Raw genomic sequence first — 17781 nt, 5'->3', positions numbered from 1 at the left:
AACGCGCACTTTGGCTACCTCAGCTGTCCCAAACTCGGATCTCCGTCCCCAGCGCTCGGCCAGTCTGCCAGGTTCTGCTTGGGCTTTCCTCTCTGGAGCCAGCAAGTGTCTTTGGACAGAAAAGTGGGAAGGTCATAGGGCTCCCCGAATTTGTCTGCCTTCTCTGCCTGTTGTCCAGTGCCTAAATTATTTCACATATTTTTTTCAGCATCTCAATTGTTTCATGTATTTTGTCCAGTTTTACTTTTTTAAGATTTTATTTTTCTATCTATCTATCTATCTATCTATCTATCTATCTATTTATCTGAGGGCTAGAATGAGAGAAGAGAGCATGAGCAGGGAGGGGTAGAGGCAGAGGGAGAAACAAACTCCCCGCTGGAACCCGATGTAGGGCTTGATCCCAGGACCCTGAGATCATGACATGAGCCAAAGGCAGATGCTTAACCGACTGAGCCACCCAGACGCCCCAATTTTCCAATTGCTTATAGTTGTTCATAAGTTCAATGTCAGGTGCTTCGTCTTGGCCAAAATTGTAAGTCAACTCAAGTGTTATGCATATATATATACACACACACCTGTGTATCTAGCACCTTAAATAAGACCCTGCAAGAGTCTTTCTTGCTCATTTCCAGTCAGTATCACTCCTCAGAGGTAAATTGCCTGTTTAATTTACTTCAATTCACTGGTTTATCAAACACTTAAGGGAGCCCTTTGTACCGGCCAGCCAGTGGTGTACAAGGAGAACAAGAGAGGCAAGTTCCCGGATTTGTTTTATTTTCCATCAGGCAAACAAATGTGAAATTATGACCATGATAAGTATTTCGCTGAGAGGTTAATGGTACTATAAAAACATTTAAAGGGGGGAAATTTTCCTGACCCTGACCCGAGCCCTCCAAGAGAGCTTCCTTAAAGGTGTGACATGACACAGGACCTAAGCAGTAGAAAGGAATTAATTTGGGAGGGGGGGGGGAGTCTCGTGAAGGCTGGAGAGTGAGTCAGAACAAAGATCGTAAGATGAGGATCATAAAAATGGACCAAAAGCCTGGGCATAGCATCCTGAGCAAGGGGCTTTGAGGTCTGTAATGAAGCTAGAGGGGCCAGTGGGGCCTGGGCAGTGCAGGTTGGATGGGAAACCTGTGCTCTCTCTGGGAAATGGGAGGCTACTCAAATAGCTGGAAATAGGTAAGAGATGTGTTGGTGTGGGGAATGAGGAAGAAGGAGACGCAGGGGTGAGTTCTGGGCTCAAATAACTAGGTGAGTACTGTCCACGGATGCAGATGTTGAAAAAAGGTCTCAGTTTTGACTTTTATGGGGAGATGGCATTTGGGAAAGAGTCTGAGTTCTGTCTGGGTTTTACCGAGCTTCAGATTCATTTGCACAATCAGGAGGAAATATCAAGGCGGTGGTTAGAAATATGGAGTTCAGAGGAGGAAAGGTCTGGCCTGGGGATTAAAAATAATAAGGAATGGGCATCTCTAGTAAGGAAGCTGCAGGCGTGATGAGGTGGGCTGGAAGCAGAGGAGAGACCACGGAGCAGGTGCTGAGGCTCAGGGGCCGCACCAGGACTGGGAGCAGGGGGTCGCACAGAGGTGAAAAGGGAGGAGGAAGAGAGGAAGAGGGGGGAGAGGAGGAAATCAGGAGCTCATGGGGTCACAGAGTCATAGGGAGGGACTGGAGAAGCAGCCCAGGGTGGTCTCCAGGATCAGCTGCTACTGGGGACACAGCTAAGATGAACCTGGCCATGTTTGCAGGTGGGTCCTGTTCCTGTGGACCCAAAAGCCAAACTGGCTTGGGCCAAGGGTGAGCAGAGGTGAGACCATGAAGGTTGTGAATACACAGCTTGTGAGAATTTGAGCCGAGATGGGGAGGACAGAGACAGGGAGCAAAGGGGAGGTTTGCATCATGTTGTTGGTAGTGGTTGGTTTCTCCTAGTGGGCGAGCCTTGACCGTGTTTAAAAGCCAAAGGAAAGGATGTAGTTGAGGTAATTCAGAAGAGAGGGGTGTGAGGGTCCTGCTATGGATATAAGGGATGCTCTCCGAAATTATGGGAGGGGTGGAGGGGAGGGGTGGGAAAGGGGAGGAGTGCTGGGAGCATGGGATATGTTCCTTTTCTGAGGGTCTGTCTTTCATGGGACATGGGAAGCAAGGCGGTCTGATGCACACGTGCCAGGGTGAGGAGACCGTCTTCAGAAATAGAAGATTGAGAAATTCCCTGTAGCCAATGGGAGAGCGAGGTGTTGGTGCTCTGTGGCCAGACAGATAAGGATTGGGGACTGGGAAGTCACTTCGGTCCACACTGTCTCGCTGAGCCACCTTCCCTCTGGCACTTGGCAAAGACGGGACAGACAGGTGGGTTATTTCAGGTTTGGGGCCTTGCCAGAAGTGTGTGTCACAGGGAGTGTAGGGTTTTGGAATGGAATGAAGCCCTTTGACACTCAAGCTAAATAGGGAGGCAAATGAAGACAGGGCAGCGTAGGTAGGCGGAGGGCCACGTAACCTTTCCAGGAACCTGGAACAGCTGTGTGCTTGAGGATGAAGCTAGAGAGGTAAGTTGGAGCCCAGCAGAGAAAGACCTTGAATGACAGGTGCTTGGCCATTCCTCCCAAGGTCGGTGGGGAACCACTGAGGAAGCTGAGGAGGTGAGTGCCACATGAGCTTTGCATCTAGAAAGCTCCCAATCTGCAGTGTGGATGAGTGACCCTGCTGAGAGCCAAATGGGGGATTGAGCAGAGGAGAGAAGATAAAAGGTAGGATGAAGGCGGTGGCTCCTGGGGGAGAGGGACCCAGACGGGAGCAGGTGCAGGGGGCAGGTGAGAGAGTGTCCCTCTCATCGAGATGGACAGAGCCCAATGGCAAGACTCACATACACCCCGGCCACAGCTGTGTCACAGCAGGGAGAGAGTGAGGAGGGAGAAGGGGCTGCCATGGGATGAGTTGGGATGAGCCATGGGATGAGCCATGGGAGGAGCTGGGGATAGGGAGAGGCCAGGTGTGGAAGGAAGTTGGACTTTAAGAGCTGAAAGAGTAAGCTTTCATCAGAGCTTTTCCTCAAGAGCATAAGGATCTGCCCCTGGAGGCCCATGGCCATAGAGCCCTTTGGGGTCACTTCCCTGAGGCCCAGAGAGAAGCAGCAGCTCCTCTAAGGTCACAAGAAGGCCAGGGCCATGAGGGGCCAGGACACTTACTAGCTGACTGCCTGAGGGGCCACTGGTGCAGGCCGGTCTCCCCTGCTCAGTCTAGGACTTGGGGCATGAAGTCAGACACCCTCGGTGTCTTGTCACGGCAAGGCCGTGTCTGCTGATGGGGATGTGGATCCTCTGGGAGGCAGAGCCAGTGTTGACAGGTGCCCGGAGAGGGATCGAGGCCCCCTGCTGTGTGGAGGTCCCTCATCGTTGGGCCTGGTGGCGACTCCTTCCCCCTCACGCATGGCTGCCTTCCTCTTCCCTCAAGCCCTTCCCTTCCCATAGTCAAGAATAGCCGGGGACAAGCCTGCCCCTTCACCCTGCTTCCAAGAGAGGAATGCAAAATCACAACAGCCACAGGGGAGAAGCAGCTTTGACCTCATGCCATCTGCACGCCCGATACTGTGCTGAGTGTTACACAGACTCTCTGGGCCACCCTTTTCACAGACGGGGGTGGGGGGAATCAGACCACAGCTCACAGGTGGTTGTGCAAGGCTTGCATTCTTTACACAGAACATGGTTGTGTGGGAGACGGGTGGTCTTGCCCTAGGCTCTGGCCCCTGCCCGGCTGTTGGGATCAAGCGCTGGGACTGCTAACTAATGCCAGTCCCACCGAGGAAATGTCAAAGACCTGATTGGCTTTATTAAGCAATGCACGACTCGGGGAGCACCCCATCCAGCTCCGACAAGGTGAACAACATGGCAAGTTTTCACAGAAGGGGGGTTTTTGGCAAGGAGGTTGTTGGCCAAAGAAAGAGATTGTTCCAGACCAGGCATTTTGCTCCAGAGGGAAAGGCCAGGGGTCTTCCCACACGATGACCTCTTCTCCCTGTAGGGGATGGAGAGCCCATATGGCAGACTCAGTGAGCTGATGGAAAAAAATCCTGACAGACTGGTTAAGGCCACATCTCTGGGGGGGAGGTGGAAACTGCAGCGGGGTTAGGTTTTCAGCCCAGTTGGGATATCCGTGTAAGTGAGTGTGTGTTGGAACCATGGTTTCCTCTTTCACACAAACCACGCTGACACAGCAGGTGCCTTGCCCATCAGAGCTGTCCTACAGACCCCACATTCTCACCCCCAGCCTGTCACAGAGTTCATCGACTAGGAGAAACTAGGGTCTCCATCCCACGTGCCTCCTTTGTTCACTCCCTTCCACCCTGGTGTAAACCCCTTCCACTCGGGCCAGAACACCAAGCGTCTCCTGCCACTCCTACCCAGCGCATGGTGCCCGGGCCAGGGAGAGCACTGAAGGACACACGTGGCTCCCAGAACAGTCCTTGGGAATTCTGTTCGGACAGAGGCCTCCTCTGCCTCCCCTCTGTGGATCCCATGGGCAGAATCAAGCCTGTACATCCCCCCACAGTGTCCCCGTTTCTGCAGCCCGCCTCACACTCCCCTGCTACAACACAAAAATCCCCCAAATAGATAAAGGGAAATGGAGATAGATTTGCAGTTTCCCAAAAGAATTACCCATTGGGCAAAAAGATTCTTCGCATTGTTCCTTTGGATTTTAATCACATCTGGTATGATCCAGTATTACTCAATTTGCATAAATTCAGTTTTGACCAAGAGGTTGTTGGGAGCATGGCTATGACCTTAGACTGTCCCGACATAGACAAGTGACCTCATCACACTTGATCTTCTGAATGACTAAATAAGGTCCAGGCCAGGCCATCATCCCAGAGCAGAAAAAGAAAACCATAATCCAGAGAAGCTGAAACTCGCCTACCGTGAGCATCAAAGTTGAAAGCAAGCCCAGCCCCGTCCTGTCCCAAAACGACCGGAGTTTCCAACTGCCACCAGGTCACCTGATCCAAAATGCTCCTGGTGCCTGGGTCTAGCTGGATGAGGCAGGCAGGGGGCAGGCAGTCGCTGCCTGAGGTAGACCCACCAGCAACTAGCCAGGACAGCCCGTTGAGGGACACTTGACATGCCAGCCAATGCCCGTGGCTGGGGGTGAGCAGCAACAGCAAGGAAAGGGTTCAACACAAAAGGGACCAAGATTATCTGGAGGGATCTCTGAGGGGCAAGAGGACGCTTCTGGCTGCTAAGACTGGGACATTGCAATCTAGTTTCACTGTCTTACTTTCCAAACAAGACACCTATGAAGCAGAAACAGCAAAGAGCGTGGGATCTGAGATTCCGGACTTAAGACCTGACTTTGATTCCCAGACGGAACCCACACCAGCTGTGTGGCGGGAGGTAAATTGCACAACCTCTCTGAGGCCTGCTTCCTTGTTTATAAACTAAAGGCAGCAATAATACCTGCATCTCGTTTATGAGAGACAATGAGATTATGTGAGGGTTAACTGCTCTGTTAACCGTCCCACGTGTCCCCAATCTTTTTTTAAAAAGATTTTATTTATTTATTCATGAGAGATACGGAGAGAAAGAGGCAGAGACACAGGCAGAGGGAGAAGCAGGCTCCCTGGGGGGAGCCCAATGTGGGACTTGATCCAGGATCAGGCCCTGAGCTGAAGGCAGACGCTCAACCACTGAGCCACCCGGGTGTCCCTACACGTGTCCCCATTCTATTGAGAACAGGGTGGGGCATTGCAAGGTGTCTGATTCGGGGGCCAGAGGCTCAGCTTACCTTCCCTCAGTGGTTCTCTCCTCTCTTACAGACTTACTTCATTCCAAGATGGCATGTTCCTTTTATCGACTTTTCCTCATTGTCAGCATCTCCGCTCCAATCTACTGTGTACCCCCTCCCCGGGCCCCCAGCAAAGGCTCCCCCTGCCCGTCCTCCACAAGGAGCACCGCCGCCTCCCAGCTGTCTTCCAGCAACACCAACTTCGCCTTCCACCTGTACCAGAGGCTGATCTTGAAGACTCCAGACCAGAACGTCTTCTTCTCCCCGTTGAGTGTCTCTGCTTGCCTGGCCATGCTCTCCCTCGGGGCCCGCTCAGCCACCAAGACCCAGATCCTCCAGGGCCTGGGATTCAACCTTACACACCTGCCGGAGTCCTCCATCCACCAGGCCTTCCAGCACCTGCTCCACTCACTTCGAGTCCCCGGCAAAGACCTGGACTTGAGGATGGGGAGTGTCCTCTTTATCAAAAAGGAGCTGTGGCTGCAGACAAATTTCTTGGATGACGTCAAGAGGCTCTATGAGTCAAAAGTCTTTTCTACAGATTTCTCTAGCTCCTCTACTGCCCGGGAGAAGATAAACAGCTATGTGGAGAAGGAGACCAAAGGGAAGGTGGTAAACTTAATCCAAAGCCTTGAACCTCTGACGGTCATGGTCCTAGTGAATCACATTTTCTTTAAAGGTAAGACGCTGAGAGGTTGATTTTGTTTTTTGTTTTTTTTAAAGATTTTATTTATTTATTCATGAGAGACAGAGAGAGACAGAGAGAGAGGCAGAGACACAGGCAGAGGGAGAAGCAGGCTCCATGCAGGGAGCCTAATGCGGGACTTGATCCTGGGACCCCAGGATCACGCCCCGGGCCAAAGGCAGGTGCTAAACCACTGAGCCACTCGGGGACCCCAAGAGGTTGATTTTTATGTTAATGTTTGTTTTTTTACCCTGGTTTAATAAGCAAGCTAAACAAACCCCAGATGGCATAGTCAGGTAATGGGAAGTCTGAACTTGGACTTCCCATTGGAATGAGCTGGCTGCATGACCGTGAATACCTCCTGCTTCCTCCCTTAGCTTCAGTTCATCGATTACGTTGGGGGCTCATTCAGCTCTGTCTTTGGTTAGCCTGAGTATGTGTCCATTGGGGTCACTGGGCAGCCCATGGGGAAAATCTTCTGGAAATTAGCATGGGAGTAAGACCTCATCTCTTGCTACTAGCAGCAGCCCTAGTGGCCCCTGAAGGTTTCGAGGAGGGACACAGAGTTCTCTGAAAACCCAGCTCAAGAGGTAAATCCAAAAGCCAGAGCACTTTCATAGGTGTGGAAGTGCAGACACGCCAGTGTAACTGCCATTCACATCCCCTGGACATCTGTCTAGAGCTTTACAGTTTACAGAGACACCGTGCTACTACAGCATGGACATGGGCGTTGAAGTCAGACAGCCCTGGGTCTGAATTCTACTCCGCCCCTTACTTGCTCATGATCCTGGGCAGGTGCTTTACAAGATCTATCATGTATTGAGAGCCTGATGTGTGCGAGTCTCTCTGCTTACTGGATGGATGATGACAGAGCCAACTTCAGCAGAGCCGTCACCAACACCACCGTATCATCCCTCCCCCTTCCCCTCTCTCCCCTTCCCTTCTTTTCTCCCTCCTGCCATTCCTCCTTCCCCCATTTCTCTTTCCCTCTATCCACCTGTTCACCTTCCACCCATTTATCCATCCATTCTGTAAGAAGGGCGGGAAAGGAAAAAGAAGTAATATGCTCTGAGCCTCCTTTAAGTCTCCTGTTTTTTATATAAGTTATTCCATTTTATTTCATCTTATTTTTTAATTGAATTATAATCCATGTACCACAAAATCCACCAAGTTAAATTGCACAATTCAGTGGGGTTTGGGTTTTAGTATATCTACAAGGTTGTGCCAATACGGCCACTTTGTAACTCCAGGACATATCAGCACCTCAAAAAGAGACCCCTATCTGTGAGCACTCTGCGCTTCCCCTAGAAACAAGTAATGGACTTTCCACCTCTATAGATTTGCCTATTCTGGACATTTTATATAAATAGAATCATAAGTGCAGGGTTTTACTTGGACATAGTTTTTAATTCCTTATACCAAGGAGCGTGTTTGCAGGATTGTATGGCAAAAGTATGTTTGGTTTGGGAAGAAACCACTAAACTGTCCTCCAAAGTGGCTCTACTATTTGTGTTCCCACTAGCAGCGTGTGAGTCCTTGTTGCTCCACATCCTCGCCAGTATTTGGTGGTGTCATTGTTCCAGATTTGGGCCATTTGAATGGGTATCTTGTGGTATCTCATTGCTGTTTTAATTTGCATTTCCCTGATGACATGTGATACAGAGCAGCTTTTCATCTTTATCTGTCATCTGCATATCATCTTTGGTGAAGTATCTGTCATGGTTTTTGGCCCACTCTTTTAATCCAGTTGTTTGTTTTCTTATTTATGTTTCAAGAGTTCTTTGTATATTTTGGATCACAGTCTTTTATCAGGTGCATCTTTTCAAATATTTTCTCCTAGTCTGCTGTGTGGCTTTTCATTCTTGGTCTTTTATGGAGCTGAAGTTTACATTTTAATGAAGTTTGGATTTCTTTCAGGCATCATGCCTTTGGTGTTATATCTAAAAATTATTGCCATACCCAAGCTCATCTAGTTTTTCTCTTATATTATCTTCAAGGTGTTTTATAGATTTGTGTTTTATATTTAGTCTGTGATCTATTCTGAGTTAATTTTTGTGAAAGATATAAAGTATGTATCTAGATTCTTTTTTTTCTTTTCATATGAATGCCAGTTGTCCCAATACCATTTGTTAAAAGGACTATTTTTCCTCCATCATGTTGCCTGTATTCCTTTGTCAAAGATCAGTTGACTACATTTATGTGGGTCTATTCATAAGCTCTCTCTTTGTTCCATTGATCTGTCTATTCTTCACCAATACCACACTGGCTTGAGTACCATAGCTTTATAGTAAATCTTGAAGTTGGTTATTGTCATTCCTCCAACTTTGTTCTCCTCCATCAATAATGTGTTGCCTATTCTAGGTCTTTTGCTTTTTGGTATAAACTGTAGTGTTAGTCTGTTAATATCTATAATATAATTTGCTGGGATTTTGATTGGGATTGCATTGAATCTATAGATCAAGCTGGGTAGAACTTACATCTTAACAATATTGAGTCTTTCTACTCCATGAAAATGGAATATCTTTCCATTCATTTAGTTCTTTAATTTCATTCATCAGAGTTTTATAATTTTCTTCATATAGATCTTATACATATTTTGTTAGGTTTATACCTAAGTATTTTGTTGGATGCAAATGTAAATGGTATTGTGTTTTTAGCTTCAAATTCCACTTGTTCACTGATGGCATGTGGAAAAGTAATCGACTTTTGCATATTAACCTTGCTATAATCATTTATTAGTTCAAGGAGTTCTTTGTTGATTCTTGGATTTTCTACAAGGACAATCGTGTCATCCGTGAACAAAGACAGTTTTATTTCTTCCCACAATGTATATTTTTTATTCTTTTTCTTGTCTTATTACATTAGCTATAGCTTCTAGTAAAATACTGAAATGAAGTGGTGAAAGGGGACATCCTTTTATTATACATGATCTTAGTGGGAAAGCTTTGAGTTTCTCGTCATTAAGTATGATGTTAGCTGTAGGCTTTTTGTAGGTATTTTTAATCAAACTGAGGAAGTTCCCCTTTATTCCTAGTTTGCTGAGAACTTTTATTATGAAAGGGTGTTGGATTTTGTCAAATGTTTTAGCTTCATCTATTGATATGATTAATTTCTCTTCCTTAGCTTCTTGATGATGCGTTACATTAATTTATTTTCAAATGTTGAACCAGCCTTACGAACCTGGGATAAACCCCATTTGGTTGTGGTGCATACTTATTTTTATACATTATCAAATTTGATTGCTAATATTTCATGGAGCATTTTGCATCTATGTTCATGACACATATTGATCTATAGTTTTCCTTTCTTGCAATGTCTTTGTCTGATTTTGGTATTAAAGTAACGCTGGTGGGACGTCTCCATGGCTCATCAGTTTAGCGCCTGCCTTCGGCCCAGGGCATGATCCTGGAGTCCGGGGATCGAGTCCTGCATCAGGCTCCCTGCATGGAGCCTGCTTCTCCCTCAGCCTGTGTCTCTGCCTCTCTCTCTCTCTTTCTCTCTCTCTCTCTCTGTGTGTCTCTTGTGAATAGATAAATAAAATCTTTAAAAAAAAAAAAGGTAATGCTGGCTTTATAGAACAAGTTAGAAGTATGTTCTCTACTTCTATCCTCTGAAAGACATTGTAAAGAATTGGCATAATTTCTTTCTTAAATGTTTGGTACAATTCACTAGTGAATCTATCTAGACCTGGTGTTTTGGAAGGTTATTAGTGATTGTCAATTTCTTTCATAGATATAGGCATATTCATAGTGTTTATTTCTTCCTTTGCAAACATTGGAAAATTGGAATATTTCGTCTAGGTTATCAAATTTGTGGGCATAGAGTTGTTTATAGTACTCCTTTATTTTCCTTTCCATGTCCATAAGATCTATGGCACTGTTCCTCCTTTTTTTTTTCTTAACGATTTTATCTATTTATTCAGGAGAGACACGGAGAGAGAGGAAGACAGAGACACAGGTAGAGGGAGGAGAAGCAGGCTTCCTGCAGGGAACCCAACTCAGGACTCAATCTCAGGACCCTGGGATCACACCCTGAGCAGAAGACAGATGCTCAACCACTGAGCCACCCAGACATCCCTGTTCCTTCTTTTATTTCTGATATTAGTAGATTGTTTTTTTTCTTGGGTATGGTCCATACTTTCTTTTTATGTCTCATATTTTTTTTGTAAAAGCTGGATTTTTAAAATTATGTAGTGTGACAACTCTGAAAATCAGATTCTTCCCTTCCAAAGATTTGTTGTTTTCACTTGTTACAATAGTTGTTTGTTCAGTGATTTTTCTGTATTATTATTTTTTTTTAAGTCTATAGTTCGTCATGTGTGGTCACCGAAGTGTCTTCTTGTTTAGTTAAATGGTTAGCTATGATTGGGCAGAAATTTCTTAAGTGCCTAGAACAAATAAATCTAGTCTTTGCTGAAGACTTTTGCGCGCACAGTACAGTATGCCATCAACACTCAGCCAGGAAGTTTATAACTCCAACTCAGACTTCACTTTCTGTTTATGCAGACCCTCAAGGTCAGCCGTAAGTATGAACTTAAAGCCTTCTCATTTTTTTTAAATATACATTCAGCTTTATACCTGCATGTAGCTTCTAAATGCCCAGGATATATTGAAACTTCCCAAATATGTCTCCTATAGACATCTTATTCCTTAACTTTACCTTTCAGAATTTTTGATCACTTTATTGTTTGATCTATTATCCTCATTCAGACAACCATGATACTAAAACATTTGCCTGTACTTCTTTCTTTCTTTGCCTTTTTTTTTTTCACCTGTACTTCTTTCTAACAAAAAGTTCCAACTCCCTGGGAAGAAGGCCTTAGGCACTGAGTGAGCACCAATCAACCTTGTAAGTGGGGTCTTCCAGGTAACTACCAGAGAGGTCAAGTAATAATAATTGTTTGAAAATGAGTCTTTGAAAGACCTCTAGATCAGTTCTTCCAATGGTATTGGGAATACAGGCTGGTGTTTTTCAAGGCTACTGCAGAGCTAGAGAGCAGGGGATGGGACTGGCACAAATTAAAATGACCATGAAATTGACTGTTCTTATTGAGGTTTGGCCATTTTTCTTGAATTTACTCTCCCCAGGTTGCTGGAAGCCTTTAGTTAATTTCAGAGTTCCAAAAGAGTTGATTCTGGACATCTTTGCCAGTTTTTTTCATTGTCTTTTTGATGGGGGAAATATGCAGAGGTCCTTACTCTGTCACATTTGCACATGCCAGCCCTGCCCTGCCTGTCCTGTTAACCTTTGTGATTAGTCTGTTGTTTGCCCTGTTACCTCCTGCCTCCAGCAGCTGCAAAATTTATCACAGCTTGTGACTGCTTTTGACTAATTTCCTCTGAGAAATAGCCTTTTTTACTGGTTGAGCTCCAAATCAGATCAAATACAGACAGTTTAGCAAGTGATGCCTTCCAGGGAAGCACAAGACAGGTCAAATAACAGTTTTTTGGGAATGAGTCTTTGAAAGGGTTCCAGCCCTATTTTTCCCCCCCTCAGTGGCTGCTAGCCTGCTGGATTTCACTGCAAACACAGGCTATTATTTTTCCAGGCTATTATTGAAGAGTTAGGACAAGAGGAATGCAAGTAGGACAAGTTAAAATACCACAAAGCTCACTTTCTTACCAAGATTTAGCTGCTTCACTTTAATGAACTGTTCCCTAATTGGCTGAAAGAGTTTGGTTAATTTCTAGAGTTCTAAGAAAGTTAATTCTGACCACTGTGGGCAGTTTTCTCATTGCTTTCATGGAGGAGCGAGTTTTCAGAGATCCCTCATTCTTCATGTTTGCTGTCTTCACCTCACTGAGTTAGACATAAAGACCTCTCTTCTCTCTCTGTTAGGCAAGTGGGAGAAGCCTTTTAACCCTGGATATACGAGTAAGAGCTCCCCATTCCTGGTGGGTAAGAGGACCACAGTGAAGGTCCCAATGATGCACCAGGTGGAAGAGTTTGCTTTTGGAGTGGATGCAGAGCTGGGATGCTCTGTGCTACGGATGGACTATGATGAAGACACTGCAGCCTTCTTTGTCCTCCCTGGCCAGGGCAAGATGAGGCAACTGGAGCAGGCCTTGTCATCTAGGACGCTGAGGAAATGGAATCACTTACTCCAGAAGAGGTGGGAAGCCGTGTCAGTCTCCTGAGACCTGAGGCGGGTGGTGGTGTACCTCTAAGGACAGGGGAAAGACCATGATAGCAGCTGTTGAATGCCAACTGAGTGCCAGCTACTTGCTGGATAATGAACTTGGGGCTGTGTTCTCACTTGAACTTCATGACCACCTGACAGATGAAGAGCACTATCACCCCCCATCTACAGAACAGGAAGTAGAGGCTCTAGTAAGGGAGGCAAATTGCCCAAGGGCATGTAGCTAATATGTCCCCTCAACACTCTTATGTCATTAGCAATTCCACGCTAACAGCACTCACTCTATCAGTCAGTCTGATGTTAAATTCCATGGAATGATTCTATAAAAATAAACAGGCAAGAGAAGCATTGACAATGAGGATAATAATATTACTCAACCCATAAGTTGTTGAAAAGATAAAAACAAGTTACTCTTTATAAAGTGCTTAGAACAGTGCCAGGAAGATTGTGCATATTTGATAACGTTACCTAATAGTAAGATTACTATTAGACTATCAAAAGGTTGTTAACCATAATATAAAAAGGGATGTCAAAATCTTAGGTACAATCTCTTAGGAATATTTTCTTGGCATTTTCAGCCATTGTCAGCCACCATTCCCAGGTGCCCACAGCCCAGGAGGAGACAAAGACAGGATCAGGGATAACTGTAATTCAAGAAGAATTACAGTTTCTCAGGGCAGGGGGTGGGGGTGGGAGGCAGGGAGTGCACTGAGGAGCTTCTGAGCAAAGAGAGATGGCTTTCAACTGGGACCCACTGAAGGCTTCAAGGAGGTGGTGCATTTGAGTCAGGAGCATAGATAGGATGTGGAGGTCTGAGTAAGGGCATAGAGGCTCGGGAAGGGCTCTTTTGGTAAAGGAGTCAACACCGGCAAAGAGGCACAGTTGGGAATCAAGGAACACTTGTAGGATTCCTTGATCCTACAGAAGTTTCTTCTCTGATAGCAGCCACGGCTGGACAGAGGAGTCAGCACAGAGGCTGGGGTAAGGGGCAATCTGTGAAGATTGGCAGACGGAGCAGGGAGGGGTTGGCCAGGCCAGCTCAGGGAGCATTTGCAGGGAAGAGAGAGCTGTCCATTGTGCTAGATGCCCCTCGATAAGAACGCAAGTGTCCACCCAGCACTTCTGTGCTTTCCTTTCTGTGACTTACCAGATACATGACCTCGGTCTAAGCACTAAAACTATATCTTAACATCTTTAAAATGGAAATGAAGCTCATGAATGTGCCTGGGATGATACCTGGGGCATACTAAAAGCTCAATAAATGTGGGCTGTTCACTCTTGGTTCAGGGAAACCATTGCAAAGGAAGGAAAATTTTTGCTGAACGCCATGGCTGTGCTGATTAATTTCTAGCCTCATGTAATTATTTAAATTTACATTAATTAAAATTGGATAAAACTACGATTATTTTTCCTCATGTAAAGCCACATGTACAACTAGTGGCTAATCTACTGGACGGCACGAGAATATTTCCAGCCTTGCAGAAAGTTCTATTGGACTCTGCTGCTCTCAGGGCTCAGCAGGGTTTGTCTCAGGAAGGGCTGGCAGGGGTGGGGGGCATGCCAGGCCAGGGATGGCAGACAGGCTTCTATCATCACTGCCTGGTATCCCCCATGGGTTGCTGCCACAGGCTCCTTTGCTGGCCCCTCATCTGTGCTCTATTACCTTATTAGGGGGTCCCCTTCCTTCTCATTCATCTACAGTGCCAGACTTGCTCATCCAGGGGGCTTACCTCCAGAGCAACCTGGGTTGGTTGTTGGGGATGTGTGGACTACTTTAGCAGCAACCAGAATTAGCTAGACGAAGAAGAAAGCCTCCTGAAATGCCACCTAGAAGCAGAGATAGAGACCAAGGGGCCTCTGACATCACCTTTTCCTTTTTCCCCATCCCCATAGGTGGATAGAGGTGTTCATTCCAAAATTTTCCCTTTCTGCCTCCTATGACCTGGAAACCATCCTCCCGAAGATGGGCATCCGGGATGCCTTTGATAAAAATGCTGATTTTTCTGGAATCACAAAGAGAGACTTCCTGCAGCTTTCCAAAGTGAGTTGGTCCATGAGAACATTTGCCAGAGCTGGAAGGGCCTCCAGTGAATGGCTAATCAAACCCTTGCCTCTCATTGATAAGGAAACACAGACCCCGAGAGGAAAAGTGACTTCTCTGTGGCAAACGTAGGGCTGAATTTCATGGCTGCCAGGCCTGTGGCTTTATGGCCACCATCCCCCTGATACACAGGCAAGTTTTACCCCTTTTTTATGCCTCAAACACATGTTCCTAAGATCCAACTATGGCCTCCCAGGCCTCTCCTGGGAAGGTAGCACTTCTACTTCAACAACTGTTACAGACAAGCAGAAACACACCTGGCATTCGACCTCACCTCCCTGACGCCTAGGTCCTCACACTGAAGTCAAACTGGCTGCCCATGGGCCATTTGTACCCTATAGATGTGCTGTGCTTGGTCTGCGGTGCTAAAAAGAAAAAAAGAGAACCAGTTTCTAACATGTAGAACATTGCACTTTAAAGTATAGATTTCTGATTGTCTTGAAAGAAATCACAGAGTCCAATTCCCACATGGCAACAGTGAGCCCAAACCCTACGTAACATCCATTAGCCAGAGCTGAGCCATGAGTCCCCATTAGTGAGAGTGGGCCCTCCAGGTGTCCTGTGTGCCCCCAGCTCTAACAAGCGGTCTGGTCCTTGTCTACCTATGGGTTTCTGATCCCTGACTGAAAAATGTGTTTTTTAAAGATTTAATTTATTTATTTGACACAGAGAGAGAGAGAGCACAAACAGGGGGAACAGGAGAGGGAGAAGGAGAAACAGACTCCCCACTGGGCAGGGAGCCTGACATGGGGCTCCATCCCAAGACCCCGGGATCATGACCTGAGCAGAAGGCAGACACTTTACCGACTGAGCCACCCAGGTGCCCCTAAAAATGTATTTTGATAATAGATTAGGATGGTCAGAAGTGATCCTGGGTCCCTGAAGGGACTTTTGTCATTGGTGTCTGGGGAAAGAATACAGAGGTCTCAATGGAGTCTGCTGAGTGTAATGGTCCATTTCCCGTTACATGCTTATGTGCACATGTGAACAACAACAACTGTTGGGAGTTCTCAGGCCCCCTGGTTAAGTCTCTTCCCTAGAAGACCAGAAGGGATCCAGTATTTCATAACACCGCACTTTGTGTGATCTCGTTTAAGTCACCCAATGATCTTGCGGGCTATACCCCGTTACCATGGCCCTTTCAGAGATTTGGAGTGCAGGCAGCAGCACCCAGAATTTCTGCCACAGTAAAGGGGCAGGACCAGGACTCAACAACCCCAGGCTTTCCAATGTGCATTTATAACCACTCAGCCCCACACTTAGGGACCCAGCTGACCAGTATCAGTGACACCTGTGCACCTAATGCCCGGCATCTGGTGCAGTGAGCTTGAGGCCCCCAGAGGGGGGCATCTCTGTTCCTAGGCAGAACCTCAAAGCTCAGTGAAGCAGAGGCACCTCCACGGGGACCGCTGACATCTGTTGTTCCCTCGGCAGGCCACCCACAAGGCTGTGCTGGATGTCAGCGAGGAGGGCACTGAAGCCGCAGCGGCCACCGCCACCAAGCTCATCGTGCGGTCAAAGGATGGCCCCTCCCACACCGTCGTCCGCTTCAATAGGTCCTTCCTTCTGCTGCTGATCAACAGGGCCACAGACACCATTCTCTTCCTAGGGAAAGTGGAAAATCCCACCAAATTCTAGGTGGAAAGTTCCAGCTAACTCAGTACATGTTGTAAACCCCAAGGAAATAAATCACATTGTGACAATCCTGGTGTGACCTGCGGACGTGTCTCCTCCTGCTCTGAGGAGATGCATCTGCTGCCGGGATGCCACTTTGAGGGGCCAGTAAAAGTCAGCAGGGATCCAGGTCACAATCCAAAGCCCCATCACCCTCCATCAGCACTCTTTTCCACAAATCCTCCCAGGTAACTAGCTTCATGGAGTTTTCTGGTTGACACATTCCCATTCCTCGGAGCCCTTGGGAAGGGTAATCTGCAGGTCAGTCACCTTTATTGCAGAATTACAGTAAAAAAATCAACAGGCCCTAAATGAGGATCCAGCCAAGAACAATGCTCCCCCGTGCCTTCAGAGTCCGAATCTGATCATGGTTATGGGCTAACTCCTAGTGGCCAGGTTGTCATGATGCGACATTTCAGGGGCTGAGTGATTTCATTCATCCATTCCAACAAAAACTCACTCAACACGTAGTAGATGCTGGGAGGGAGTCAGACAGACCAGGTCCCTGGCCCCACTGGGCCTAGACGGGGGTGATGGCACCACCACAACCACACAACCAGACCTATAAGTAGATCAACGAGGAAGGCTGAGAAGGCATAGAAAAGGACAATTGCAGGAGAGGGTGGGACAGAGGAGGGGCTTCTGTGAGCATAAAGCCTGAGTTAGGGATGAACAGGCATGCTGAGACAAGGAGGCCCGGAGCCCGGCATGGTGGAACCGAAGCCAGCGAAGTACAAGGAGGTCAGCATTGTTGGCCGAGGAGGGCGGCCCGGGTTTGGTGGGGGACTCCACTAAACCAGGTGAGTCTCAGACAGGTAGAGGAAGGGCGGGAGGCTGGGCTGCATGACCTCTCTGAGTGGGCGCCTTGGTTTTCCAGCTGGGCTCTGTCAAGGCTGGCTGCCCTCCTGGCTCTGATGCTGTCATATACGCACACGCAGGCCTCAGGGTGCTCAGCCTCCTCCCTGCTGGCTTCTGGTGGCAGCAGCCTGGCTCCCTCACCCCGAATCCCGAGAGCCGCCACAAGGTACAGTGAGCCACACCCGTACCAGGCAGACACCCCCACACACACCCCCGTTCCTTCGTGCTTTGGGCCAGACGGGCTGTTCTGGCTCCTTCTACTCCACCTTTCATTACCAACGGCCTCCTTCTGCAGCCCCTGCTGGAGCCGCCGCACCCATCAGATCCAGAGACTCCTTTCCTGGGTGCACGGGTGCCCCACATCTCCTCAATGTGCCAGGGCCCTCACGCTGGCTTTTCTGTGCCCTTTGACACAGGAGGAGACAAAACAAAGGGTGTTTACGCCTCCCCCATCCTCCCACCTTCTTTTACAACCTGGGGAACAGAGGGCAGAGGCAACCAACCCAGGCCCCAGGGGCCCCCTGGACTGAACCAGACCCAGGACCAAAG

The 17781-nt window shown here is 47.4% G+C and overlaps 1 protein-coding gene across 3 annotated transcripts; it reads left to right on the top strand.

Moving 5' to 3' along the window:
• The first annotated feature begins 2046 nt into the window (after positions 1-2046).
• Positions 2047-16403, top strand: LOC112907354 (serpin A9-like). Of its 3 annotated transcripts, none has more exons than XM_072760455.1 (5): positions 2047-2546; positions 5807-6454; positions 12299-12572; positions 14493-14640; positions 16135-16403. In XM_072760455.1, the coding sequence occupies exons 2-5, from the start codon at positions 5824-5826 to the stop codon at positions 16336-16338; spliced, it is 1257 nt and encodes a 418-aa protein (XP_072616556.1). In that variant the 5' UTR covers positions 2047-2546; positions 5807-5823; the 3' UTR covers positions 16339-16403. The 3 variants fall into 3 exon arrangements, with proteins under 3 accessions (XP_072616556.1, XP_072616555.1, XP_072616557.1); XM_072760454.1 differs by having other exon boundaries at positions 2541-2639; XM_072760456.1 differs by lacking the exon at positions 2047-2546 and adding an exon at positions 3451-5384.
• The last annotated feature ends 1378 nt before the right edge of the window (positions 16404-17781 follow it).

The sequence above is a fragment of the Vulpes vulpes genome, chromosome 6 (genome assembly GCF_048418805.1).
Source record: "Vulpes vulpes isolate BD-2025 chromosome 6, VulVul3, whole genome shotgun sequence".
NCBI lineage: Eukaryota > Metazoa > Chordata > Mammalia > Carnivora > Canidae > Vulpes > Vulpes vulpes.
Note: the sequence above shows the minus strand (reverse complement) of the source record. Positions and strands in the feature narration are given on the sequence as shown.

Bases quoted from the DNA above. Each gene is read 5' to 3' on its own strand.
- LOC112907354 (XM_072760455.1), top strand. From the start codon at position 5,824: ATGGCATGTTCCTTTTATCGACTTTTCCTCATTGTCAGCATCTCCGCT. The intron at 6,455-12,298 runs GTAAGACGCTGA...TCTCTCTGTTAG, and splicing joins GAATCACATTTTCTTTAAAG to GCAAGTGGGAGAAGCCTTTT. The intron at 14,641-16,134 runs GTGAGTTGGTCC...TTCCCTCGGCAG, and splicing joins ACTTCCTGCAGCTTTCCAAA to GCCACCCACAAGGCTGTGCT.